We start from the raw sequence: 24,907 nt of genomic DNA on the forward strand, positions 1-24,907 counted from the left end.
AATCGTATCTTTTTTTAATTCCTTTCGGGTGATACATGCAACAGTCTTTAAAACTATGGCTGTCTAGAAAAATGTTGTATAATCCTCTTTGCTTCTATGCTTATGCTTATAGTTTTCCTTGCTGTATAGTCATGAGGTTCAAATTCACTGAAGTAATTTATATCATGCTTGGGTAATACTGAAAAACTTTTAAAAAAAGTTACTATTGTTACTTGAATTTAAGTGTATACAAACATTTGTGAATTCATTTATTTCCTATAAACACTGTACAAAACCAATTACTAATGTTTGGTTAGTATTATTTTATAGACGGTTTAGTTATAATAATGATTACATACTAAATTTTATTTAATAAGTATCTCGATACTATAATAATAGAAATTAATACAAATAATTGACAATTATGCTCTATATAGACAAACAATTAGAGAGATTCCGTCTTACTACAATAGTTTATATTATTTGAGCACCATTTGGATCCAATAGAGCATCCTGATCACTTGAACGTCTTTCCCTTGGACTTGGATAATTCCATGGTTGCACTTCAGTTTTACCAAAAAGTAAAAATAATGCATTTCCAACGAGATAAAATCCACCAGTTATAAAGAACACCAATCGCCATTGCAAGGGATTAGTCTAAAAAGAGAAAAATGTAGATAAATAAGTTCATTTTGATATCCCAGTGGAAAAACTTACCTCTTCTGTGACAATGATTCCAACAGTCAATGGAGCAACAATACTCATAACATTGGCTGCACAATTCGTAATTCCCATCAAAGTTCCCGCAAAATTAGGCGACAAATCGATATGATTCACCTGGAAGCCCAAATATGTTGCTGAATTCACACCAACAGCTATAGTTAGCAATGCAATTGCCAACTTTTTATGTTCCGCTGTAACATATCCCAAAGCAATCAGTGCCACCATTGGCACCCAATGGCCGATACTATTAAATAGCTTTCTCGAAACAGACAAGGACAAGTACTTTTTCTTGTTTAAGAAATCCGATATGAATATAAACACATAGCTTAGCAAGCACATTGCCAAATATGGCAACGCCGAGAGCATTGCATTGCTCTTGATATCCTTTTGAAGGACATTTTTCATATAATTTGGAATTTCTGTCAATAGTGTCCAGAAACCCCAATTTTGGCCACAATGGACAATTAGCAACGAGATGAATGGCAGTGAAGTTGCTATCTTACACCATGGTGTTGGGAGAACCGTCGTCCTCCGATTGTCCCTTGGTTGGTTCATTCCTGATTCAATGTATCTTTTCTCTTCTTCTGATATTGTTCTATGGTCGGATGGTGAACTTGCAGCAAATGTCACCCAAACAAATGCCCATAGAATTCCCGCAAAGCCAGAAACATAGAAGATACTTGGCCATCCGAGAAAAGACGACGCAATGAAACCACTAGAAGCTAGCATGACAACTGTTCCGAACTGTGTCCCAGAGTAGCAATAAGTAACTAGGCGTCCGCGTTCTTCCGCCGGAGCCCATTTGGATAGGAATGTGTGCGTAGAGGGGAATACAACTCCCTGACATAGACCCTGAATAACTCTCAAAGCGAACACAAGTCGCCAACTACCAATCTCGGCAGCTAGAGGAGTCAACAAAGCAAGGACAGAACAAACTGCTATGCCTGTGAAAAGAGTGAATTTAGCGCCATATTTGTGAGCTAAGAACCCGCCCGGAATCTGAGTCACTACATAGCCCCAAAAGAAGCTACTAAGAAGAAGAGACTTTGTTTTGGCATCCCAATCGTAAAAATCCTAAAGGAAATGAATCAATTTGGTGATAAAAAAAAATGAGTAAGTTTTTATGGTTTTGCATTGATTGCACTTACTGTGAATTCGGGATTGGTTGAGTTCCGATCGGTCATTGCGACAATTGCAACAGACAAATTGACGCGCAATGCATAAGCTACAGATAAGCCACAAAATACAAGGAAACATTGAAAGTGTCTTGCACCGAGACTGGATTGGGTATCTGTTGAACAAAATGACATAAGAAGTTGAAGAGAGAAAGTTGTTAAGTAAATGAGGATGCCATAATTAAATGTATCTGTGACTTACTTTGTCCTAAAGGCTGATAACCACGTCGATTGAATCGCGGGAACCAATCCCACAATGAAATTGGCATTTTTTAATTTCTTTTTTATTCTTATCTCTCCTCCAAAAGGAATGTTTTGGGAATGTGTTGTTGGAATGGAAAAAAGCAAAACAAAAAAATAAATGCAAATATATACAAAAAAACGGAGTGTGGAGTGCGATTGGTTTTCTTTTGCTGTTTACATTACAAAAGGCAATTTGATATTAAAAATTGACTCGAATTTAAATATTTTTTACAAAGCAAGCCTGGCGCACATATCTATACGTTTGACATATTTTTGTGACAACGACGACAAAGATATCGAATTATAAAAATAAATAAATAATCAAAACAGAAGAAGAAGAAAAAAAAACAGAAAAGACATGCAAAAAGCGCAACAGCTGTTTTGTGTTGATTTCAGGAGTTGCACTGTATTATCGACAGAAAACAACAAAGTTTTACTTATCGACGGTACAGTAGGAAAAGAAACTTTGAATGGAAACAAATAAAATTTAAAAGGCAACATTTACAGTTTTTTGTTATACATACATATTTAAAATATTTTGTAGCGGAAATGAAACAAAAAGAAAAGTTAATTAATTCATGCATAAATTAATATATTTAGACTGCCATATTTTAAACATTTTCCTTAGGTTACTGTAAAAAAAATTTGTTTTTGCTGAAAATTTTGAAGTTCAAAAAAGTTTAAATTTCATCGGCCATTTTGAAATTATGGCAATTTGACACCATGACGTTAGATCTGTTTAGTTTATTTTATTAGCCCTGTTCCTTTGGGAGGAGCAGAGTACTACTAGTAGTTTACTAGCGATTTCCGATGGAACGCACTTTCAACGAATTCAATACAAATCGTATCTACTCGGGAAGGAGAGTATGAGTAGATGATAGTACTAGATTGACCAAAACATCTAGGTAATATAAGTAGATTACCACCTCGAATGGAACAGGGCTATTACTTACGGCTATATTATTCACTTGTTTAAAAAATACATGTGGATGTAAAATTGCCAAATGTCAAAAATAAATCCAAATCCAAAATAGTTATCAAGATTTTAACTATGAAAATAGTGAAAAAAAAATAGTTAAAAAGTACTATTTTTTTTTGTCTGTGTGATAGTGAATATCATGGATTTGGATTTATTTTTGACATTTCAATTTCTTTACATCCAGATGTATTTTTTAAAATAGTGAATAATATGGCCGTTATTGAAAACTTTTAGCTTATGTCAGTTCTGGGTTGGTGAGGAGCAGGGCTACCTTCGCAGATTTTCAAAAAGAGGATTTTGATAAAAAAAGAGGCCTCTATAAAAATATGTGAAAATAGTATAAATTATAATTATAATTATTTGCGCCTTTCCCGAACCACAACACAAACCTTTTAACACAATTTTAAAATTAAAATTGTATGAACAAATTGACAAATTGACCAATGATAAAGAAGTGGAAACGCCCCATTAATAGATTTACATAAATGCCTTTTGCTTATCAATTTGTTTTTTTTTTCTTAGCGGTCAAATCACATAGTGATAAAGACATTTAATGCTTATCAACGAAAGCTGTCATCTATCAACGCGTTGACTTTCTGTCATAAAAATTACCTGTCTTTTCTTTAGGGGGGTTTACATTGACCAACTTTCCGGACAGACCAGCCGCCATTTGGTCTGATCTGATGGTGTCCGACGGCCTGTCCGGTTTGCCGGATGGTTTTCAAAAAATTTTTTTTTTGACAATACTCGATGATATTTTTTCGTTAGCATTTTCGTTGTCGACTTTGGAGACTTGAAAATTTTTCGTTTCGCATCAGCAGCGTACTAGGCTTAAGCCCCGATGCGTTTTTTTTTTGTCCAGTTAAGCCCGGTTGTAATAAAAAACACACCTTATGCCATAAAATGGCTTTATTTAAAATTTCAATAAAATACGAGATTTTTGGCATTCCAATAAGGTATAGCACGTTATTGTAGGGTGACCATTGATTTTTATTAATTTTTTTTCCAAACAGAGTCAATTCTTTTTAAATTTCCAGCTGTGTTTCCAGAAAAATGCGTTTTGAGTTTTAGGAACCATAAGCAAAGTTAAGACGTTTTAACGTACAAAGTATTCCATAAGATTATAAGCCCAAGATAAGACAAAGTTTCAAAATTTGGCCTTATTTTAATTATATTAAAAGAAAAATAAACCCAATTTTCTCAAAAGTTATTGGCTTTATTTCTCTTTCGTGAAAAGAAATAAAGCCCATTTATGTTGATAAAAAAAGCCAACTGTGCCTCATTTCGCTTTAGCGAAATTAGACCAGGATGATGTTTATATCATTTCAACAGAAACTTCAAACAGAATAATTTGCCAGTTTAATGTTTGTTCCAATGACATGCTTTATCTCTTTAATTTGCACAACCCAAACGTGAACCGAAAAAAAAAATTCCCCAAGCCACGGGAGAATCAATTTCGAGGTGTGGATATAAAAATTCGCCCGAAGCCATAAGTCTTATTAACATCGTGTCTATTTTAATTAAATTTCATGTTTTTTCTCAAGTTTATTGGTTTTAATCCTTAACTTTGTACAAGCTTTTTGAAAATTAAATAATGAAATTTGTTTCGTTTTTTATTGAAAATTTTTCTATATTTGAGAGCTTTTTAGAATGAAAAACTAAAAATATTTGAAAAGCTTTTTTTTAATTTGTAATGAACAACTAGAGGAATCAATCTAGTGTGACGAAATCAACTATTTTCAGTATTAAATCAACCAAAAATTTGTTTTTTTCCAATTTACAAAACTTGAACTTAACCAGTCACTGTGGTGTATGCGTAACATTTTTTTTGAAAAATAACTTATCAGCTAAAACTTTCCTTTGCTTCACAAAAAATGAAACAGTTTCCTCATATGCGTTGCTTATAATAAAGAACTGTTAATGCTTGACCACACCGGAAATGTGTGCGGTAGCGATATGAATACGGTGAGGGTAATTGTATGAAAACAATTTCACACTTGATCTTTGACGTTCCAGTGTGGAATTTTTTTTATATAAATACCCATACCGTACCTGTATCCTACCGCATGCCTTTCCTGTGTGGTCCTTTACTTTTATGTATCTTGTATTATAGAAGTTAGTTATAGATCTTAAAATTTTGAAATAAAAATCAATTTTTCTGTTGGCCTGTTTGTTTTAATTTTATTCTTTTTTAATGTTTGTTTTTTCTTTTTTTAATTGTAATTTTAATTTAAAATTGGATTGTTTTTTTTTCAATTATTGTCTTATACAGCAGAAATGTTCAACAATTTTTTTTCATAATGTTTCAAAGGCACCAAAATATTTGTTTTCTCTCCAAAAAAAGCACAATCTTTCACATCATAAGTACTTACCAGCTAAATATTTAAATTATTTACATTTAAAATATCATTAATGTATTTTTTTTTTTCTTTAAATTATGTACGAAAATTCTACTAAAAACATTCAAATTTATCTAAGAAAAAATTACGTACTTATATTTTTTTCACACATGCATTTTTTCTTTTTATTCTTAAAAAAACTGTATTTCTAAAATACTGTATACACACACAGTTTTGTTCTTCACACACGGCTTAGCATTAGAATTATTTTTATTAATTAAAAAAAATGTATTAAATATAAATTGCCCTGTTGTTCCTTTATTTGTTGTTTTTTTTCACTAAAGACTAGAAAAAAACTCATTAGTTGAGTTTTTTTTATTTGAGTGATAGTTATAGTAACTACCACTCATTGTCTTCTTATGGGGATTTTTCTTAAAACTATTATAACTTTTTGTTTCCTTTTTTTTTCTATACGAGTAATCTAAAACCTAACCTATCAACAATAACAAAGTCTTTTACGCTTTTCTTATAAACAACTGCTGGCAACCCCTATCTCACATCTGGTTTCTTTAACTCATGAGCCGCATCTTCGACATCGAGCATACTGAGCCTTTTCGAATGTCTTCGGGCAACTTCATCTTCCACAGAGTTCCAGCTCTGGACATTTGTCTTCCCCAGAATGACAAATAGTAAGTTTCCGAAGAAATAGAAGCCAGCTGCTATGAAGAACACCATTCGCCATTGACCTGGATTTTTCTGAAATTAGAAATTAATTAAAAAAAGACTCAATCTTGAGTGGTTTTTTAGTAACTTACCTCATCATTGACCACAAATCCAACAGCAAGAGGCGCTAAGGAGCTCATTATATTCGCTGCTCCATTTGTAATGCCCATCAATGTGCCAGCAAAGTTCGGCGAGAGATCTATGTGATTCACCTGGAAACCCAAATACGTCGCTGAATTAATACCCACGGTCAGCGTAAGTAAGACAACTGCCAATGTTGTATGTTCCTTTGTAACATATCCCAAAGCTATCAGCGATATCATTGGAATCCAATGACCAATAGAATTAAAGAACTTTCTATTGAACGATAGCGATACTTTCTTGTTATTCGCCACAATCTTGGAGAGGAATATAAAGAAGAAGCTTAGCAATAGCATAACGGTGTATGGCAAGGCAGAGAGTAAGGCACTATTTTTGAGATCCATTCCTAAGATGTTCTTCATGTAGGATGGAATTTGTGTCAATAGTGTCCAGAAGCCCCACATGTGTGTGCAATGTACAACAATGAGCGACAAGAATGGCAAGGATGTGGCAATGCTTAACCAAGGTGTTTTCAAGTGAGTTTTATGCGTAGATTCCGATTGTCCCAAGGATGTTTCGATGAATTTCCTCTCGTCGGGTGATATTGTTTTGTGATCTGCTGGCGTACTTGCGCTGAATATCACCCAGAAAATCGACCAAACAAATCCACAAGCTGCCGAGATATAGAAGATACCTGGCCAACCAGCAGAAGATTGAGCTATATAACCACTAGTGGCAAGCATAACGACAGTTCCGAATTGTGATCCTGAATAACAATAGGTTCCCAATGCTCCACGTTCTTCAACTGGCGCCCATTTGGCCAACATTGCATGCGTTGCAGGATGAACACATCCTTGGACCATGCCTTGAATGACACGCAGTACAAAAACTAGTCTCCATCCACCGAAAGAGGCGCAAATAGGAGTTAGACATGCCATTAAAGAGCATGTCAAGATTCCGAAGAGAAGAACAAATTTGGCGCCATAACGTTGGGCTATTTGACCACCAGGTATTTGAGTGATAACATAGCCCCAAAAGAAGCTACTCAATAGGAGTGATTTTTTTTGTTCATCCCACTCGAATTCCTAGAAAAAAACAAAGAATTCCATCAACTGTCACTCGAAATGGGTGAAAAGTGTGAACTTACCTCAAAATTCATATTGGAAGCATTTTTATCCGTCATCGCTACAATGGCCACTGAGAGATTCACTCTCAGGGCATATGCTACCGATAAACAGCAGAAACATAGAAAACATTGCAAATGCCTCGTTCCAAACAAGGATTCTGAAAAAAATAAAAAATATATTTTATCATTGATAATAGTTTATGACTTTTGATATCAAGTGAAACAGTTGCGTAAAAATTTATGAAATTATTTGGCAATTTAAAAAAAATGATGAAATCATTTATAATTTGTATCTTTTCTCTAAATGATATCTTAATTTGAAGTTGCCTTTATTATTTAGAAAATCAGAGGTAATAACATCGATAGCAGCTAATGACTTTTAATTAAAGAATACAAATTGTATTAGATAATAGCATTTTTTTTGTTCTGTTGTGATTAAGAACTTAAATGGCGTGAGTAAAAGAATTAACTATCTAAAACATAATCGACCAGTCGTCGCATTAACACAAAATTAACTTCCAAATCTAAGAAGATAAATTATATTATGAGCTCATGGTTTGTTTTTTAACAAAATCACCACAAAGCTTATTATCTTATAAGAAGCAAGAAACATTTCACAAAGAGCAGTTTAAAACAGACACATAATTTCTTTTGAAATCTGATCAGACACAAAAGTGCAAGTGAACCAAACACAGGATCTTACCACACTAAAAATTTTGCTTCTATGAAGCTTTATAGAATATAGATGTTACCGTTGCTTCTGTAAAGCTTTATAGAAGCAACATTTTTTGGTAGGGTAGCTTTAACTTGAGTTTCTTATAATATTATCAGCAGGAATCCCATGCTTTTAACCACTTAAATGTACCATTTTTAAATAGATCTATAACCGTGAATTTCAAATCGGAGAGTCTTCTTGGGAACAAACACAGTGTGAAACTGGCTCTTTTGAATCAAAACATGAGATAAAAAAACCTCTCATCTCCATACTATTAACTTAATTGGAGTCAAATTCCACTCTCCATTAGATTTTGTTTAGATCAGCGATATCTTATTTCAACAGTAAAGAAAATGTAACTAGTCCTTAAACTCTGTTTGAACTATGTCTCACTTTTAGGACGATCTAAAAAAAATTCTGGTTCAATTATGTCTTTTTTATACGTCATACATTTTCTCACAAAACTATCAAATGCTTCGTGGTTTGCATTACTTTTGGTAAATGTTAAATTAATTATACATAGCGAATACAAAATTTAAGTAACAGATTCCTTACATCAATTTGCTGAGAAGTGGCGTTAAATAAAAAGACTCTATTGAAGTTATACTTCTTATACACTATAACAAACAAAACTGCTTTACAATAATGATAACTAGATGGTGCTATGGTCACTAGTTAATCCTTTGAGATTTTCTTAAAATAGTATTTACATATATTTTCACTCTATACAAGCGTCATTTGCATTAAACCATATTCTGTTGAATCATAACACCAAAATTTTGCCTCAGTCCCAATAAGTACCCACGTGCCAAAAATTTAACTTAAAAGTTTGATTTTGATGGATGAACATCCATAGAAGTGACGTGTCAAGTCAAGTGCCGGTTGACAGAAACTATAAGTACTTTTTGTTGATTTATCGATCCTTATCAAAAATTTGCATGGATACAACTACCTACCTAAATTGCATGTCAAATGATTGAGTATGCAATTTAGCTATTGACCAAAATCGATTTTCCGATAGTTATACATCAACTGATTGATCGATAGTTCAGTCAGTTTGTCAAGGTTTTAACTTTTGGCTAACTCTACAACTGACAGCTGGGTGTTCTACTTCACAAGCGCGCTGACTATAAATTATTCGGTGAATCGTTCAGACCCAAAAACAGTTACCTAAATGCAAATAAACTCTTAACTGCGCCATACTTTCATGGAAAGTTTAAAAACTTTATTGTTTGCTCAATGTTTATGCATAGTTCAATTTATATTGTCTGACATTTAAAATAAAATATGACATTTCTCTTTACACATAGTGATTAATTAAAGTGACATAAAGCTAAGATGTTTATTTAAATTGATTAAATATTTATAAGCAGAAGTTATAAAACAAATTAGTAGGTAACATACTCGTAGATACCACATCTTTCTAAACGAGGACCAGAAAAACGATAAGCTTGACAGGAAGAGAACGACTTCTAAGAATTCTACAAACTCTAACAAACGGTTATAGATAAGATTTAGGTACACAACAATAATCGTATCTAATGACAGTATTAGTAATTAAAAATACTTTGATATTTCTTTAGTGACTCACAACAAAAACTTGGTATTCAAAAAACAAAAAAAAAAAAAAAAATGAATGTCTGTTAGTAATTATGGTTTTACAATACGTTCAAATTAAAGCAAAAGTTTTGTTTCATTTTTATTGTAATTTAATTTGTAAACAATATTTTAATAGAATTTTGTAAACAACTGATAAACTAAAAATATATGTATAACTTGCAGTCTGAAATAATTTTTTTTTAGATTAGGTGTTTTTTTCTCATTTTGATAAAAGTTGACCATTAGTATACCTACAATTTATTTGTCTATCTATTGTAATAGAATAAAACTAAGGATTGGTAAGGCAGTGAACATTTTAACAATTTCAAAGTCAGTAGTCAGTACTCAAGTTTCTAATATTGCCCATTTAATTGCTGCCACTTATCTACTCGACTGTGAAAGTGGCTTTTGAAATTTTAGGATCGTTAACTAAACTATAAATTTAACTCGTATAAAACGCCCTTATAGAAGTATAACTTCAAAAAAAAGTAAGGAAAATTAGTCGTCTATAAACGTCAAAAACATCTTTTAAACTTTCTTAATGTAACTGTCATTTTGTGGTCTATAGAAATAACATTAAAAAGGAGACATAAGTTAAATTACGATTTACGAAGGTAGACAGTATAATTGTGAATGCAAATATACAATTAATAACAATTAAAGAAATAGCAGTAGGATGTTGGCGTCACTAAAAGTGAAACGTAGCTATGACTTCAAACAATAACAAATCAATATTAATAAATAGTAGCAGTTTAATTTAATGGGAATATTGATTAATTGCGTAGGTAGGTACTTTCTGATTCTTTAAAATAAAATGCATGTTATTTATATTGATTGTATTCGCTAACTGGCTGAAAGGCGTCTACACGAATAGTTTTAGTTACAAGTTTTTTTTAAATGTTTTGCCAGATTTAAAAAATAACTAGTAGGTAGGTATTCTAGTATTATTCTAGCGCGCATACCTTAAGAGGCTAAGGAATAATATAGAACATTGTGATGACTCATAAAACTTAATTGTGGTCTTGACCATGACCGCTCTTACGCTATGATTGTCAATTTCTAAAAGACTCCGTAAACATAAGAGTTATCGCAGTCAGCTCTTTAATAGGGGTAAAGAGGATAAGGCAGTGCGTATTTTTAAATTAAAAGTGCTCCTTAAGTGTTTAACATTGGACGCGTAAGACCCTTAAGGCAGAACTATAATTGACGGATGGTTATTTGACTGATCAGCTGGCCCCGAAGCCAGGGTTCCCAGCAGGGTTCGGACTTTACTTCGATCGAAGTAGATTTACTTCGATTTTGGGAAAAAAATAAAATCTACTTCCCTACTTCTCTTTTTCAGGATCTACTTCTATTTCTTGATTGAAAAAATATTTTTCAAATAATAAATTTAGAGAAAGGGATTTAACTTCAATTTTAAATCTGGTCGAGGCATTGAGAAATAAAGCTCAACTGATATCTCAAAAGATGAATGGAGGTCAATTATTCTTCGAATTCAAGATATAAATAAAGTTCATCAAAGTAATTTTGACTGATTTTGAAGAATTCCTGATCAAAAATTTGTTAAGATTATGCTGAATTAACCGTTTTTTGGAAAAGATCATAATAAAAAAAGTAAAGAAAAATAATTTTGTTGAAAAATAATTTTTTTAGAATAAATTTTTGTAAATAAATGTGCTGAAAGTTTAATTTTGAAATCTACTTCCGAAATTTTGGATCTACTTCACACAAAAACAGTCAAAATAAAATTTATGAAGTATGGAACTACTTCATAAATTTTATTTTGAGGGTAAAGCCTGGTACGCTGCTCGCGCTAAATTTTAGCTCCCATACAAATTATCGAAAAATTTTATCTGAGCTAAAATGGATCCCATACAAATTATCGATAACTTGTATGGAGATTTTATATCGGCTAAAATTTAGCGCGAGCAGCGTACCAGGCTTAAATCTTAAATATCAGTGCTAATTTAATAAAAAATGGATATTAATTTCTATATTTAATGTATTTTTGTAAATCATAGAGTATTTATGCCGTTTAAGGCAGCCTTTTTTAACAACGATGTCTTAAAAATGTATAAGTATTTTTTTTGTACTTTTATTTTTTATTGAAAATTTCGTTTGATATACCTACAAAAGTACAGATTATTTTGAGGAGTAAATTAAAAAATGGAAGCACCCTAGTTTTTAGTAGAGCTGTCAAATTAAAAAATCCACTTAGCGTGGAATACGATAGTTTATTTCGAAATTAAGTTTTATTTAAATTGATTCTATTGTTCAAAGATTGTGTCTAAGTGCCGGGCTACACGGTGATTTTTCAATCGCCTATCCAGTCAGGTTGTAGGCAAGAGGGGTGAGGTTTTTCTCCTTTTTGACGTTTGTTCCTAGAAAATGTGAATCGGAACGTGATTGGGCACAACACTGTGTAGCCAGGCCCTAACGTTTTTGTGAGTTTAAATTTTTCCCCTTTTAGATATTTTTTCCCCTTTTTTATCCCAGTCCCCTATTTTATCCCTTTCGTCGAAGAAAATCGACAAAAATGGTGATTTTCCCCTCAACCTGGGAACCCTGCCCAAAGCTTAAGAATGGTAAGGCAGTCCATATTTTTGAATAAAATGGAAAGTACAGTTTTAACAAACACTTAAGCTCTCAATTTAAAAAAAATGGAATCGTTTATCTTTACTTATTTTTAGATTTTGAAGGAACTTGAGTTCTTGAAGTATTGACAATCCGAACGACACAAATATTTGATATTAATATGTAAAAGTCAAATAAAAATAAAACAAAATATTTACCCAATTAAAAGTTAATGCACCAACAACAATTCACAATTATGCACTTTTGCTTTTAATTGTATTTCATTGTATATGCTCAAGTATTCTGATTGTTTCACTGTGATTGACCTTTAATCTTTTAAACAAAATGCTTTATTATGCCATTCAGTGGGTTTATTTCCGTATTGACAAATAGTAGATAGGTACCTACTTCAATTAAATCACAATATGATTTTAATATTTTAAAATAAATTATTCTCTTTTAAGAGAACATTAATTGATATTGCTACTGTTGATAGAGATATTTTAACAAACACTTAAACAACATACGCTTTGAAAAACGTTACTTATAATTAAGTCTGTCTATTGTTATAAAACAAATAGACAGACGATAACGGTAGAAGTATTTTTATTCTATTTCTGGTTTCTGTAACTACTTGAATCGACACGTTGATATTTAAGAAAAAAAAGTAGGTATCAAGTTTTTTCAGCTGTTTTGGTTTTTCTCACCTGCCACAGTTTTTTGTTTAAAGTAAACATTTCCAAGGCTAAAGTTAATGCATCAGGTGTTAAAGAACTTGGTATATGTAATTATCTCAAAAGTGCAAAATAATTTAAATGATTTACTCATACTTTGCTTGAGTATTCTACCTATTTCACATAAAAAATTCTAACAAAATCTGAATTTTTCCAATTTTTGTTTTGCAAATTATTACGTTAGCCTCTAACTTCGCAGTTTGTCAGCTAATTGACTTTTAATTGAATTTAAAATAGATACAATCTTCAGATAAAAAAAATTATACTCTTGAAAATTGTCCCGAAATATAATACAAAGGTCTGACTAATAGACAATTTGAAGTTCAAAAATTTAACAGCATAATTGAATCAACCATTATGAGAAGTGTACTGAATTTTTGACTATACGAAAATGATGTAGTTTCTTAGTAGAAGTTTATGTATTAGGTGCGCAATTATTGTGTCCAAAAATGTTTCTTAATTAATTGCTGCTTGTGGCAAATTTGTTCTTTAATGAATAAATCAAATGCCAACAAAAAAAAAAAAAACGGCCATTTGAATAATATAAGGCGGCTTTCAATCAAGCAAATTAAATTGTATAAAACGAATAAAAAGAACTATCAAATCTTTCAATAACCAATTTTTGTCAATTAGCTAGAAATTCCAAATAACAAATATATAACGATATTATGATCTCCATGCGAAGAATGAAGACTGTACTTTATTTTCCATTCGGCCTGACCAGTCGAACAAAAATTCATCATCAACGTGTTTGCTAATTTAATCTAAACTCATCGAGTCCAAAGAATAATAAACAAAAAAAAAAAATAATAAAAATAATAATATATCGAAAAAGATATCGGGAACGTGAATTAATTTTTTTTTTTCATTTTATTATTTTATAGAGTTTCGCTCAATAGTGGCGTCATTATATGAGTATGGAAATTGGGTCCAATGACTTTATACCCAACGATTATATACCCCCCTTTTTTATGAATGATCTCACTTAACATCAAAAGGTGCTTTAGATTCAATTCTTTTGCCTGATGACTTGCAAATCTAAAAGAAACCACATGCTTAATGGAAATTTACATTATTCGCTATAAAAACACAAATTTTTTAGGGGTTTTCCAATGGAAACGTTTGGGAATATCTGAATTTTAAGGAACCGGGTTGTAAATTTACCCTTTAACCATCATAAAGTTTAATACATGAATCTGAAAGCTGACTAAAGTGTTTAACTTCAGACCAAAACAAAAAGATACCAATAATAAATTAAATGGACTTTGATTGTCTCAAATGATAAAGAGAAACACTAGTGTTTGTCATGCTCTAATGAATATTATGTTGCTATAAAATTTCATATACTTCCGTGTGATTTCATCAGCATTATACAATCTAAAATTTAGAAATTGTTTTTTATTAAACCCAGAGCCAGGTAGAAAGTGTATCTTCCTATTTTGTACTAATGACATGTGTTCTTTTAGAATTGTCAAGCACTCGCATGAGTAGAAGAAAACCTTAATCTACTGATCGTACAAATCTGACAAAGTATAATCAATATTTCAATGAATTGCTATTTGCCTTATCGATACTAAGATTTTATTGTGAATTAAAAGAAATGTCGCATCAACAACAAGAAAAGGGGTGTGGCGAAATTTCGTTTAAAATCAATAACAAATTTTTGGTGAAATTTGAGATATCCACTTTTTTTGCCCATGTAACTACTTCGTTAATGTTGCTGAAATGCCAAATGCGGTGAAATTTTATTTGACAAACAGATCTTTTGATACATTTTAGTCTGCAAGTAAGGTAGTGTTGCTGGTTAAAGAGCATCTTTAATGTCGTTTTCCAAAATTCAAAAAGTGTCACTCCCAAAAAAAGTGATTTCAAATTCCAAAATTGAAAAAGGAGTGAATTCTTCACTCCCAAAATTTTGAAGGAGTGACGGAGTGATTACCAATACTTCTACATTTGACTTCATGGACTGCTTGTCAAACTGTTGGGTGGTTGTTTTAATTTTTTTTTTTTGTGAAGGAAATGATATTTATTTATAAAAAAATTCAATAAAGTATTGTAAAAAATCAATAGAAATGAATTTAAAAGATTGTGTTATTATTTTATTTATTATTTATTATTTATTATTTATTGTCGTGAACAAATTCCTAAATTGCACAAAAAAGGAGTGATTCACTCACATATGTCGTTTTCCAAAATTATGGGAGTGAATCACTCCTTTTTTGTACAATTTTGGAATTTGTTCACTAAGAATTTGACAAGTGGAGTGATTTGACGTTTGCTTTGCATGTGTTTGTAATACGAAATAGTGAATAAAATAATAACACAATCTTTTAAATTCACTTTTAGTGATTTTTTACAATACTTTATTGAATTTTTTTTGTTAATAAATATAATTTCCTTCACAAAAAAAAGTTAAAACAACCACCCAACAATTTGACAAGCAGTCCATGAAGTCAAATGTAGAAGTATTGGTAATCACTCCGTCACTCCTTCAAAATTATGGGAGTGAAGAATTCACTCCAAAAATTCACTCCTTTTTCAATTTTGGAATCTGAAATCACTCCTTTTGGAGTGATTATATAGCTAGGAGTGTCACTCCTTGAATTTTGGAAAACGACAATAATTTTGGAAAATGACATAAGAGCTGAACAGAATGCGTCGCTCGTCGCCCAGCGACTAAAATGACAGCTGTCAATAAATTTGCTTTCCAAAAAGTGAACAGAATGCAGTCGCGCGACGGGCTGTCAAATTCCATATAAAAAAAAAAGTCCTTTAAAAAATCGTTTCTTTTGATGAAAAATTCAATATTTTTAGTATTATTCTTTTTTTTAAACAAATAGTTCCACCGACCACTTGAGAAGAATAAAAAAAAGTAAGAAACAGTTAAAAAAAAAATGCAGCTAGTGAAAAAAAACATAAACGTCAAACTCGTCGCGCGACCAAGTTGAAAAAAGTTCAACTTTTGAGCGAATCGCCGAGCGACAAGCGACTGCATTCTGTTCCCGATCGGCGACTCCCATATATATATTTCTCATTTTTGACAGCTGTCATTTTAGTCGCCGAGTGACGTTCGACGCATTATGTTCAGCTCTCAATGTAGAATCCCCTTTAACGGGCATCGTTTGTTTATTTTATTAAAAAGATCGAAGGTGAAAAGAGATAATTTTAAAATAATTATTTAATTGTTTCGTATGTGATTTTGATAAGTTTGCGGAATTGCGAAACTTTGTTAAAAAAGTTTGCGAAGTTTTGTTAGGTGAATAAACTATTACAAAGAACATATTTTTGATTCCCAAAAAGTTTCAAGTGAAAAATTAAGAACGTCATCTCAGTCACAAACAAAAAAAAAAAAAAAAACACCGATAAGGGGTGTTATAGAAGTATAATAATTTGTTCAACATTTCGTATCTCATTGACTGTTTCTACGTGGTGATATTCCGCCATCAAAAGGGTGTCGTTCGGATTGTTAAATTTATGTCAATTGAATGTGTGTTATACAAGTCACAAAAAAGAGTCGTTGACATTGAAATGTCCCAAAGGCGACCCTATGTATAGAACTTTTGAAAATTAAAAACAAACTTATCAGTTTGCTAACTCAACAATTTTCATCCAGCTGATAGTTTATGTACACATGTTGGTGTACGAGTATAAGTCTACGTCTACAAACTATTTTTACTGAAATTAATCAAATAAGTTTATTATCAATTCCAACATGATGTTGTTATTTTTGTTTTAATAGTCTGAATAGTTGATAGATAGAAACACATTAGGAATAACCAAATACACGATTAAATAATCTAAAATATTCTGTGTAAGTAGACTGAACAAAAATTGATATTCAAATGATTATTTTATTATAATCAAATGATGAAGATACACCCTCACTTGATAATTACATATGTATGGCATAAAATAACTAATTTTTTATGTAATCACTATCTATTTAATTCAAAAAGAATACAACAAAAATGAAAAAAAAAAAACTTTTCTTAATTTAATATTGCGGTGTTTGTTGTTTGTATTACTTTTATTATAGTTTTATCAAATTTTGTTTAGCATGTTCAAAAGCTATTATTATATAAATGTAAAATATATACTCTATTTGCTTGAATTATTATAGGTACTCGTATAATAAATTCTTATCAAAAATAATAAATTATTCTAGGAAGTGAATATTAGTTTATTAGATTTTGAAAATTTTTCGCATGAGAGAGATGCTATAATTATTATGGAAGCAAGCAATATATTTATAAATATAATTTATTTGACCAAGTAAATCATACGGAATAGATGTCTCATACGTTACGCTTACGTTTATAAAAGCTAAAGTGTTAAACAAATTTAAGATTAAGAAAACTAAATACCTACTCTCTTTGCGGGTTACAAGAAACATTTATAACAAACTTAAATGAAGTACGACAGAAAGTCAATAGAAAATGAGTAATCTAAATTATCATTCGGATTCTTAGACATCTGACTATATCTTTACCTAAATTGACAATAGGTATATAATAATAACCATAAACAAACAATTTCTCTTTTTCTATACTATAAATAAAAGTCTACTTTTAGATTTGCGCACGAAATTAGAATTCTTTTAAGATGCTAAGTAAATAATTTTATTTTTTTGATTAAAGTCTGTTGAAAATTACTATGATGAGTGAGTGATAGGTGTCCAAAACTCAAGATGGAACTGTCTACCGAAATAATACAAAACAAAATTCAAAATATTTGTATTATTTTTTAGAAATAACTCGTAATGTGCAATATTAGTCATACGCCAAAATTGTTTGTTTGCATTTCAATGATTCAACTTTTTTATTTCCGAAAAGTTAAACCATCTCATCAATCACACGCAAGCAATGGCACAAGCTCGCGAAGTCAAACTTTTTTAACGATTGATAGCTGGTTCTGTGTTCTAAATTATCTGAATTATTAAAATTTTCCAACGATGTCGGGTTTGTTTTTTGATAAAAATGATTATTTTCTTTTAAATATTATCAGAAATGATATAAATAACTTGTTTCTTTCTTAAAAAGCTGACATTTTCATCTGATTTAATGTATTAAAAATGATAAAAAGTATCATGGGTTGTAGATTATAGCTCTAAATAGAAACAGGCTGAAATTTTTAACATTTTGTTTGGTATTCTGATTGATAATCGAAATTAATTTTTTTTTTTTACAAATCCTTAACTTGCACGCTAGTTCATCTTCATATTGCAAAAGAAAGAATTCAAAGTACAATGGTATATGACACATAATTTCATTCGTTTGGCTTACAATCTACCCACGTTTATTAGTATCTGTTAAAGTTACAGAATTTAAAAGCTTTTTTTTCTTTCACACCTTCAATCTTCGCCATTGGAATTTTAATCCTGGATGCATCATCCACTCAATCCATTAATTAATTTGTGAAAAAAAATCCCCCTAAATTAATATTTATATAGGTTGGAGAAAGCAGAGTAACTTCTAATTAGTTCTTTTGTTTAATACCTACTCGTAAACTGTTTTATTGCCGATAAGGATTTAATATTAGTATTAAAGTGTACATGTATTTCCTCATTTAGCGGGAGTTCCACTCCAGAATTCATTGTTAGTCATTTTGAATTCTGAAAGAATTTGAACAGCAAAAAGAATTCCATAAATCAATTAACAATTTTTTGTTTCTTTTAAAAACGTGTTCAAAACGTGTCCATGCCCATTTAAAAGTGCCCATTAAACACTCTGAAAAATCATAATAATTTATTACTTTTTTACCAAAAAAAAGAAAACAAAAAGAAGAGTGTAAACAAACATTTAACCAAATTCGTCATCAATGTTGCCACTTCAAAAAAAAAAAAAAAAAATACTAAAGGCGTAGTTTTTTTAATTGAAAGGAACTTGTGGGTCATTAATATATTTGTTTAATAAACGGTTCCAATTGTTTTTATCTTTCGTTTATAAGATAAAACAAACTTTAGTTGGAAGATAAGGCTATCTTCATTCTATAGATAAAACAATATTTTAAGTTTTAGCCAAAGGGACATAAATTGCAACTACTTCTTAATGGTAACAAGGGTTCGGATACGACAAAAATATGAAATCGGGAAAAACACATTTAAATTGTTTAGTACATAATTTATTTATAAATATATAAAAATATGAAAGAAGTTAATTAAATATTTGCACTATTATGAAAGCTTAGTAGGTACGTAGGAAGTGAATTAAAAAGTATGTTAAAAAAAAAATTACTGAAGAAGTAACCGACTTCCAAAAGAACTTAGGAAAGGAGATATTGTATGTATGTAGGTTCTCGTATTTAATACAATTGGTACAAAGTTGTCGTTTCTTTGGGATTTAGTTTAATATTTTCGATCCGCAGCTTTGTGTTATCTCACATACATAAGCTCGGATCAAATGGTTGCCTCGTCTCGTAGACGATCAGATATATGCCCTGTTTTTCGTACGATAACTAGAAATTAATTAGTATTTATCAGCTCTGCTAATATCCCTACTTAAATCATCAAATTACAACAAAGTTGCAAAGATAGGTTGTTATCGTGCCGTCGAAAATTAACAATGCAAAAATTAGGTCGTAAAAACCAAGAGAAAGAGTAAAATACTTTCATGGTTTATATACTGCTTTTTGTGAAAGTAGAACAAGTTGCTTATTTCCGAAAGCTGTGCAAAATGTAGAGAAACAATTTTTGGAAGTTTATTTAAAACAGTAATTCGTAATTTTCTCCACTACTATGATTTAATTTTATAACAATAGGTAAACGACCGAAGAATTACGTCAAATTGTAAAAGATATGATATTAAACATCTTACTTTCTGTACTTTGTCGTTACGTTGCTTCACAAAAGTTTAAAGCAGTTGTCACTTTTCTTTAGCAAAAAAAAAAACTTTATTTTATTAAAAGTTCCTTATATAACTTAATTTTACAGTATGTTAAATAAACATAACAGAAAACCAAAACATAAAATTCTAAACACAAGCACAAATCTTGTGCAATATTCATCTTCTACGCTTGATATCTTGTTTTAAAGTATTCAGATAATTTTTTTGTAATATTGGCCAACTAACCAGCGCACATAGGAGTATATGCAGTAAAAACCTGGTCATAAGTTTATTTTGTGAAAATCAAAATTGACACCAAAAAGTTTGGCAAAGTGGGTGCAAAATAAACATGTGTCAATATGCTGCATTCATTTTTTTGTTTTTCGATCGTGTCTTGTAAAAAAATGAGTTCAAAGTGAACTGTTACATCTACCTCATTTTTAGTTGAATCCGAAGTATTTTGGTAAGTGTTATTCTATATGCGATATCGAAGTGTTGTGATAGAAATCTAAAAAAATTTAAATGGAGAATTCTTCTTCAGTTATTTATTAACGATATTAATAAAGTTTTGAAAATGTTAGATGGTTTTTTCTATTTTAATTCGGGCTTAGAAGTAGTATCTAAAAACTTGATATTTTTGGTAAGTTATTATTTGAACTTTAATGATTTTGTTTTAGTATACCCCGTTATTCTGCAATGAATTGAAACTTATGAGTTAGTTTATATATTCTTTAACACAATGCAACAAAAATTGGGTGCTCTTAGGTGCTCTTTAGAGAATCGAGGGTCAATTAGTTTTTTACTTTCTGATAGAAAATACTCCTTACTTTATGCAACGTGTTTTATTTTTAAATTAAATTTACTGATGTTATTAGTGTATTTTATATTGGGTGATCTTAATTAAGTTTGGGGAAGAGAGAAAAGAAACTGAGAATTGCGTATTAGGGATGACGAAAAAAATTTGAGAAAAATAATGTCGACAGGCGGAGTACAGGCCATTAATCAATTTTTTTAGTTTTTGGTAAAAAAATAAAAATAACAAAAACTAGGTTTATATTGTATTTTCTTGTAGGAATACTCATTTTAAACAGAAATAATAACAAAAACCACGAAAAATAATTATGGCCAGGTTTTTGATGAAAATACTCCTATGTGCAGCGTTATTACGTCAGTTTTTTGGTTAAAGACTCTGATCGCTAATTGGTAGAGTAGAACAATTAAATCATAAACTTTAGGTGCAATAAAGTGGCACCCCTGCGATCACATAGAAATTTATGACAGAGCTATAAATGTCAAAATATGCAAAAGAGTCCAAACACACAACAACGGTGTAGAAATGCGATAACAAATTGCAAATAAGATGCTTATATGAACTTAAGTTTCCATCGCTTAGCTTAACATTTAAACGTCAACAATTTCGAAGCATCCATATTTTTAATTGTCTTATCAGTTTTTATTTTAGTTTATTTTTTCATTTTTAATGTCCTTTCATAATGTCACTTTGACATATAAATTATCAAAAGATCTGTTTCACAATTATTAAACTATTTTGTTCATACTTTATTTAAATTTTTGTTTTTACAAAAATTTGCACTCGTATGCACTTGATTTGATAAGATTTTTCGCTCTGTCATCAGTCTTTTATTTTCACTTTACGGCGCGTTCCATGTTTCAACAAAATATTATAAACTTCAAAACACGTGTTAAATTCATTTTTGTTGTGCATAAAATACCAGTTTAAACGCCAACACAGAACACACATGTGGCTTTTTGTCTCTCTCATATTATCACGTTTTTAAAACGTTTTTTTTTTCTCTGTGTCTTTCTTTTCTTTCTTTTGTCTGTCTCTTTTGCTATGATATGTCATTCAGCAGGTTTTTAAGTACATGGTGTTTAAATAAAAAGAACACCCATCTGACGCATGTTGTGTCAAAATAATTTCGGTCAATTAAAGAATCTACAAGTAGGTATAAATTGTTTGTTGTTTCGTCTATGTTACAACTAAGCACTTATCATTGTTTTGGAATTTATATTTTTGTTGGTACTTATATTATAAATTTTTAACGATCATTTAGGAAAATTACCGCATATTTTTTTATTAGTCCTTGAGTAACACACAATCACGTTTGGCAATCACGTTTTATGCGCATTACGATTAACGAACAGTTTCAATATAATTCACATACACTTTAGTAAAATATAATATTGCACAATCACATTCACAAAATTGATAAGAAAATTAGTGCGGTATGCTTTCTATTTTGTTGTCCAAAAATAAAATCGAAATAGAAAAAAAGAAAAAAGAAAAAGTAGAAAAAGCAAAAAAAAAAAAAAAAAAACACAGACAAAAAAGAAACACCAACTACCGATTCCTTTCCTCAAACTTGGAGGCAATTTTCTCTGAGAATTTATCACTTTATTTTTCAAAAATGAGGTTGATCGTTTTCGAGGTAAACAAAAGCGTGTGTTTTTCAAAAAAAAATAAAAAATGAATAAAAGAGGACGTTTTTATTTTTATCCTTACCTCCTTCGTATCTCCTATTTTTGACCATCGTTTTCGACTGTGTAGGTAAAATTTTGAAGCTTTTTTCAAAAAAATTCCGAAATGCAATAGATCACCGTTTTTTTTTTCACGAAATTATTCTCTCGCGGTAGCTTTTAATGTCGTTTCAGTAATTGAACTGCCGGCGTATCTATTCTGGTGTGGCGCTTTTAAACCGACCTAGCGTTATCAGTCTTATTTGAAAAATAAGAAATAAAAAAAAAAAAAAACTTTTCCCGATACAAAATGCAAACAAAAGAGGAAGAGCCACCACAACGACACACACTAGTACACTCCACAAAAAGAGGAACCTTTTTTGTTGCTTTTAAATAAATATAAATTTAAGTATTGGAATTCAGTAATCTTTTGTTAAAAAAAGAAGATTACAAATGGCACCGTACGTTAACACTCATCTTTTTCCATTCACAAGAAAATAAAAAAAAAAAAATAAATGAAAAATAGAAGAAACACCGAAAAGAATGAAAGATCATAAGCGAATAATTATCGCAGATACTTTATTTATTCTTTTTTTGAGTAGCCACTCTATGGATGGATCTTGTTGAGAGTCTTGACGCAACTCAAAGCGGCGCGACAGCAGCAGCAGCAGCGACAGCGGCGGCAACAGGCACAGCAATAGCAGCAGCAGCAATATAGCTAGCAGCAACGAGGCTATAACAATAAGAGAGAAGCGACTACTACTGACGTTGACGAAGCGACTTTTTGACTTTGGTATGAGAGCGATACTTACTTTACTTAGTGTATACTAGATGGAAACCAGCAAATGATTATTTTGTTTTATTGGAGATAGTGTTGCCAATATGTTTTTCAACAAATTGAATTACTTGGAAATTGTCGATTTTGTTTTTTGAGCTGGTAGAAATAGGCAAATCAATCTTTTTGAAGTGGTATATCTATGACTTGAAGCTTTACGGTTTGAGTTCTGTTGCTTAGTAGATATATTTGCCAACTTCAAGTAAGTCTAGGTATGTTTTAAGAACAATACTTACATTGAAATAAAGTGGCGCCCAATTGGTAGCATAATCATCAATTTTAAATGGAAAATATATGAAACAGTGGTTATTGAACGGTTAATTCATGATTTTGAACCATTTTCTCTCTTATTTATTTAATTTCTGGTCAGAAAAATAAGCTATTAGAACGTGGAATAAACGTGGGTATTTCTAAAATCAGAAAAGGTACATCCTTATGCATTCTCGTAGGGCCCTAACTACAAAATTTTCGATTTTGATTTTTTTGCATAGGTAGTAGGAGTTAGGACATTTTTGCTGATTTATTCTCAATTATTATAAGTCAGAAAATTCCAAATATTAAAATTTTTTTTTTTAAATTATTATATGCAAATTGCGGTATTGGATTTAGTTTTCCCTCTATAACTCAGAAGTATGAAAAATGTAGTTAGGGCCTTTACGAGATTATGGGCAGAATATGACTAAGGTTACTGAGATCGAAAATGCTTAAATCATTAAAACTATCACAAAATATGTTTAAAAATTTTCACTTTTACAAAGTTTGTGTATGTATTTACAACCTTTACGATACCCACTCGGGACTATTTCGAATTTCATTTTGTTTCAAATATTGAAGAACCTTACACCCATCTTTGTTGATCCGCTTAGAGTATGTTTTATATAGTTTTTATGTTTTCATTTTGTTTAAAAGCAAACCAAAAGAGTTTTTTCAATCATCCAAAATGAAAGGGTGTTTTTTTCCAAAGAATAGGAAAAATAAGATTTTTTAGCTTGTATACATTTTTTTTTCAGAGTAATGGAAATGATTTAAAAGTTTTGTTAAATTATCTAAAAGCACCACGATTCTTCTAATACCCCGAAATAAAATTTATGTTATAAGATCTCACTTCGCCCGAAAAAAAAACAACTTTTCAACTTACACCGAAAAAAAAATTTGATAATAACAGCTATCAAATTAACATTTTTCAGTTACAAAAGTCGTCCAACAATTAAAATATCAATTTTGATATTTTATCATATCATTTTGACATTTTTTAATTTCCGGTGGGATAGTGAAAATTTCACTTTAACAATTAAAATATCATTTTGACATTTTTGTAAGTTTAAGTGGATAGTAAAAATTTCACTTTGACAATTAAAATATCGATGTTGACTAGATTTTATGTTTTAGTTTATTATAATGAAACCTATTTCTTTCCTTTTCTTTTTTATTATTTTTATTATTTTAAGAATTTTCTTTCTTTTTTCAAAACATTACTGAAAGGGAATATTCTTTCAAAAATAATGGTGCTATTATTTTCTCTATTATAGGTGATATAATTGTTTTGTTATTTTCTCAGAAACTATGAGAAGTAAAATCTTAGTGCAGATCAAATTTTCTCAGTTAATCATACATTTTACTTCGAAAAAACACAAAGCGCCTTTAATTAGTACACATTAAGAATTTTTTCTTTAATATATGAAAAAATGATAATAAAATATCAAAAAAAATTCCAAAATGTGACATTTAAATATCATCCTGATAATAAAAATATTATTTTAATATTTTAAATATCATAAAACAC

At 30.4% G+C, this 24,907-nt stretch overlaps 2 protein-coding genes across 2 annotated transcripts; both read right to left on the minus strand.

Moving 5' to 3' along the window:
- Positions 1-217: 217 nt before the first annotated feature.
- LOC129906045 (putative inorganic phosphate cotransporter) lies at positions 218-2,434 on the minus strand. The gene is made up of 4 exons (XM_055981665.1): positions 2,080-2,434; positions 1,851-1,993; positions 697-1,776; positions 218-636 (listed from the first exon to the last, which is right to left on the minus strand). Exons 1-4 carry the CDS (start codon positions 2,144-2,146, stop codon positions 454-456), a joined length of 1,473 nt encoding a protein of 490 aa, XP_055837640.1. The 5' UTR covers positions 2,147-2,434; the 3' UTR covers positions 218-453.
- A 3,329-nt stretch (positions 2,435-5,763) lies between these two features.
- Positions 5,764-23,047, minus strand: LOC129919928 (putative inorganic phosphate cotransporter). The gene is made up of 4 exons (XM_056001040.1): positions 22,336-23,047; positions 7,390-7,526; positions 6,254-7,327; positions 5,764-6,194 (listed from the first exon to the last, which is right to left on the minus strand). The coding sequence occupies exons 1-4, from the start codon at positions 22,361-22,363 to the stop codon at positions 5,988-5,990; spliced, it is 1,446 nt and encodes a 481-aa protein (XP_055857015.1). The 5' UTR covers positions 22,364-23,047; the 3' UTR covers positions 5,764-5,987.
- Positions 23,048-24,907: the final 1,860 nt, after the last annotated feature.

This window comes from Episyrphus balteatus, chromosome 1 (genome assembly GCF_945859705.1).
Source record: "Episyrphus balteatus chromosome 1, idEpiBalt1.1, whole genome shotgun sequence".
NCBI classification, from domain to species: domain Eukaryota; kingdom Metazoa; phylum Arthropoda; class Insecta; order Diptera; family Syrphidae; genus Episyrphus; species Episyrphus balteatus.

What these genes read in the sequence shown, in the direction of transcription:
- LOC129906045 (XM_055981665.1), bottom strand. Translation starts at nt 2,146, where the DNA reads ATGCCAATTTCATTGTGGGATTGGTTCCCGCGATTCAATCGACGTGGT. An exon ending in CAACCAATCCCGAATTCACA is followed by an intron (nt 1,777 to 1,850) that starts GTAAGTGCAATC and finishes CATTTCCTTTAG; the next exon opens with GATTTTTACGATTGGGATGC. An exon ending in GAATCATTGTCACAGAAGAG is followed by an intron (nt 637 to 696) that starts GTAAGTTTTTCC and finishes TTCTCTTTTTAG; the next exon opens with ACTAATCCCTTGCAATGGCG.
- LOC129919928 (XM_056001040.1), bottom strand. Translation starts at nt 22,363, where the DNA reads ATGGTCAAAAATAGGAGATACGAAGGAG. An exon ending in CTTCCAATATGAATTTTGAG is followed by an intron (nt 7,328 to 7,389) that starts GTAAGTTCACAC and finishes GTTTTTTTCTAG; the next exon opens with GAATTCGAGTGGGATGAACA. An exon ending in GATTTGTGGTCAATGATGAG is followed by an intron (nt 6,195 to 6,253) that starts GTAAGTTACTAA and finishes TTCTAATTTCAG; the next exon opens with AAAAATCCAGGTCAATGGCG.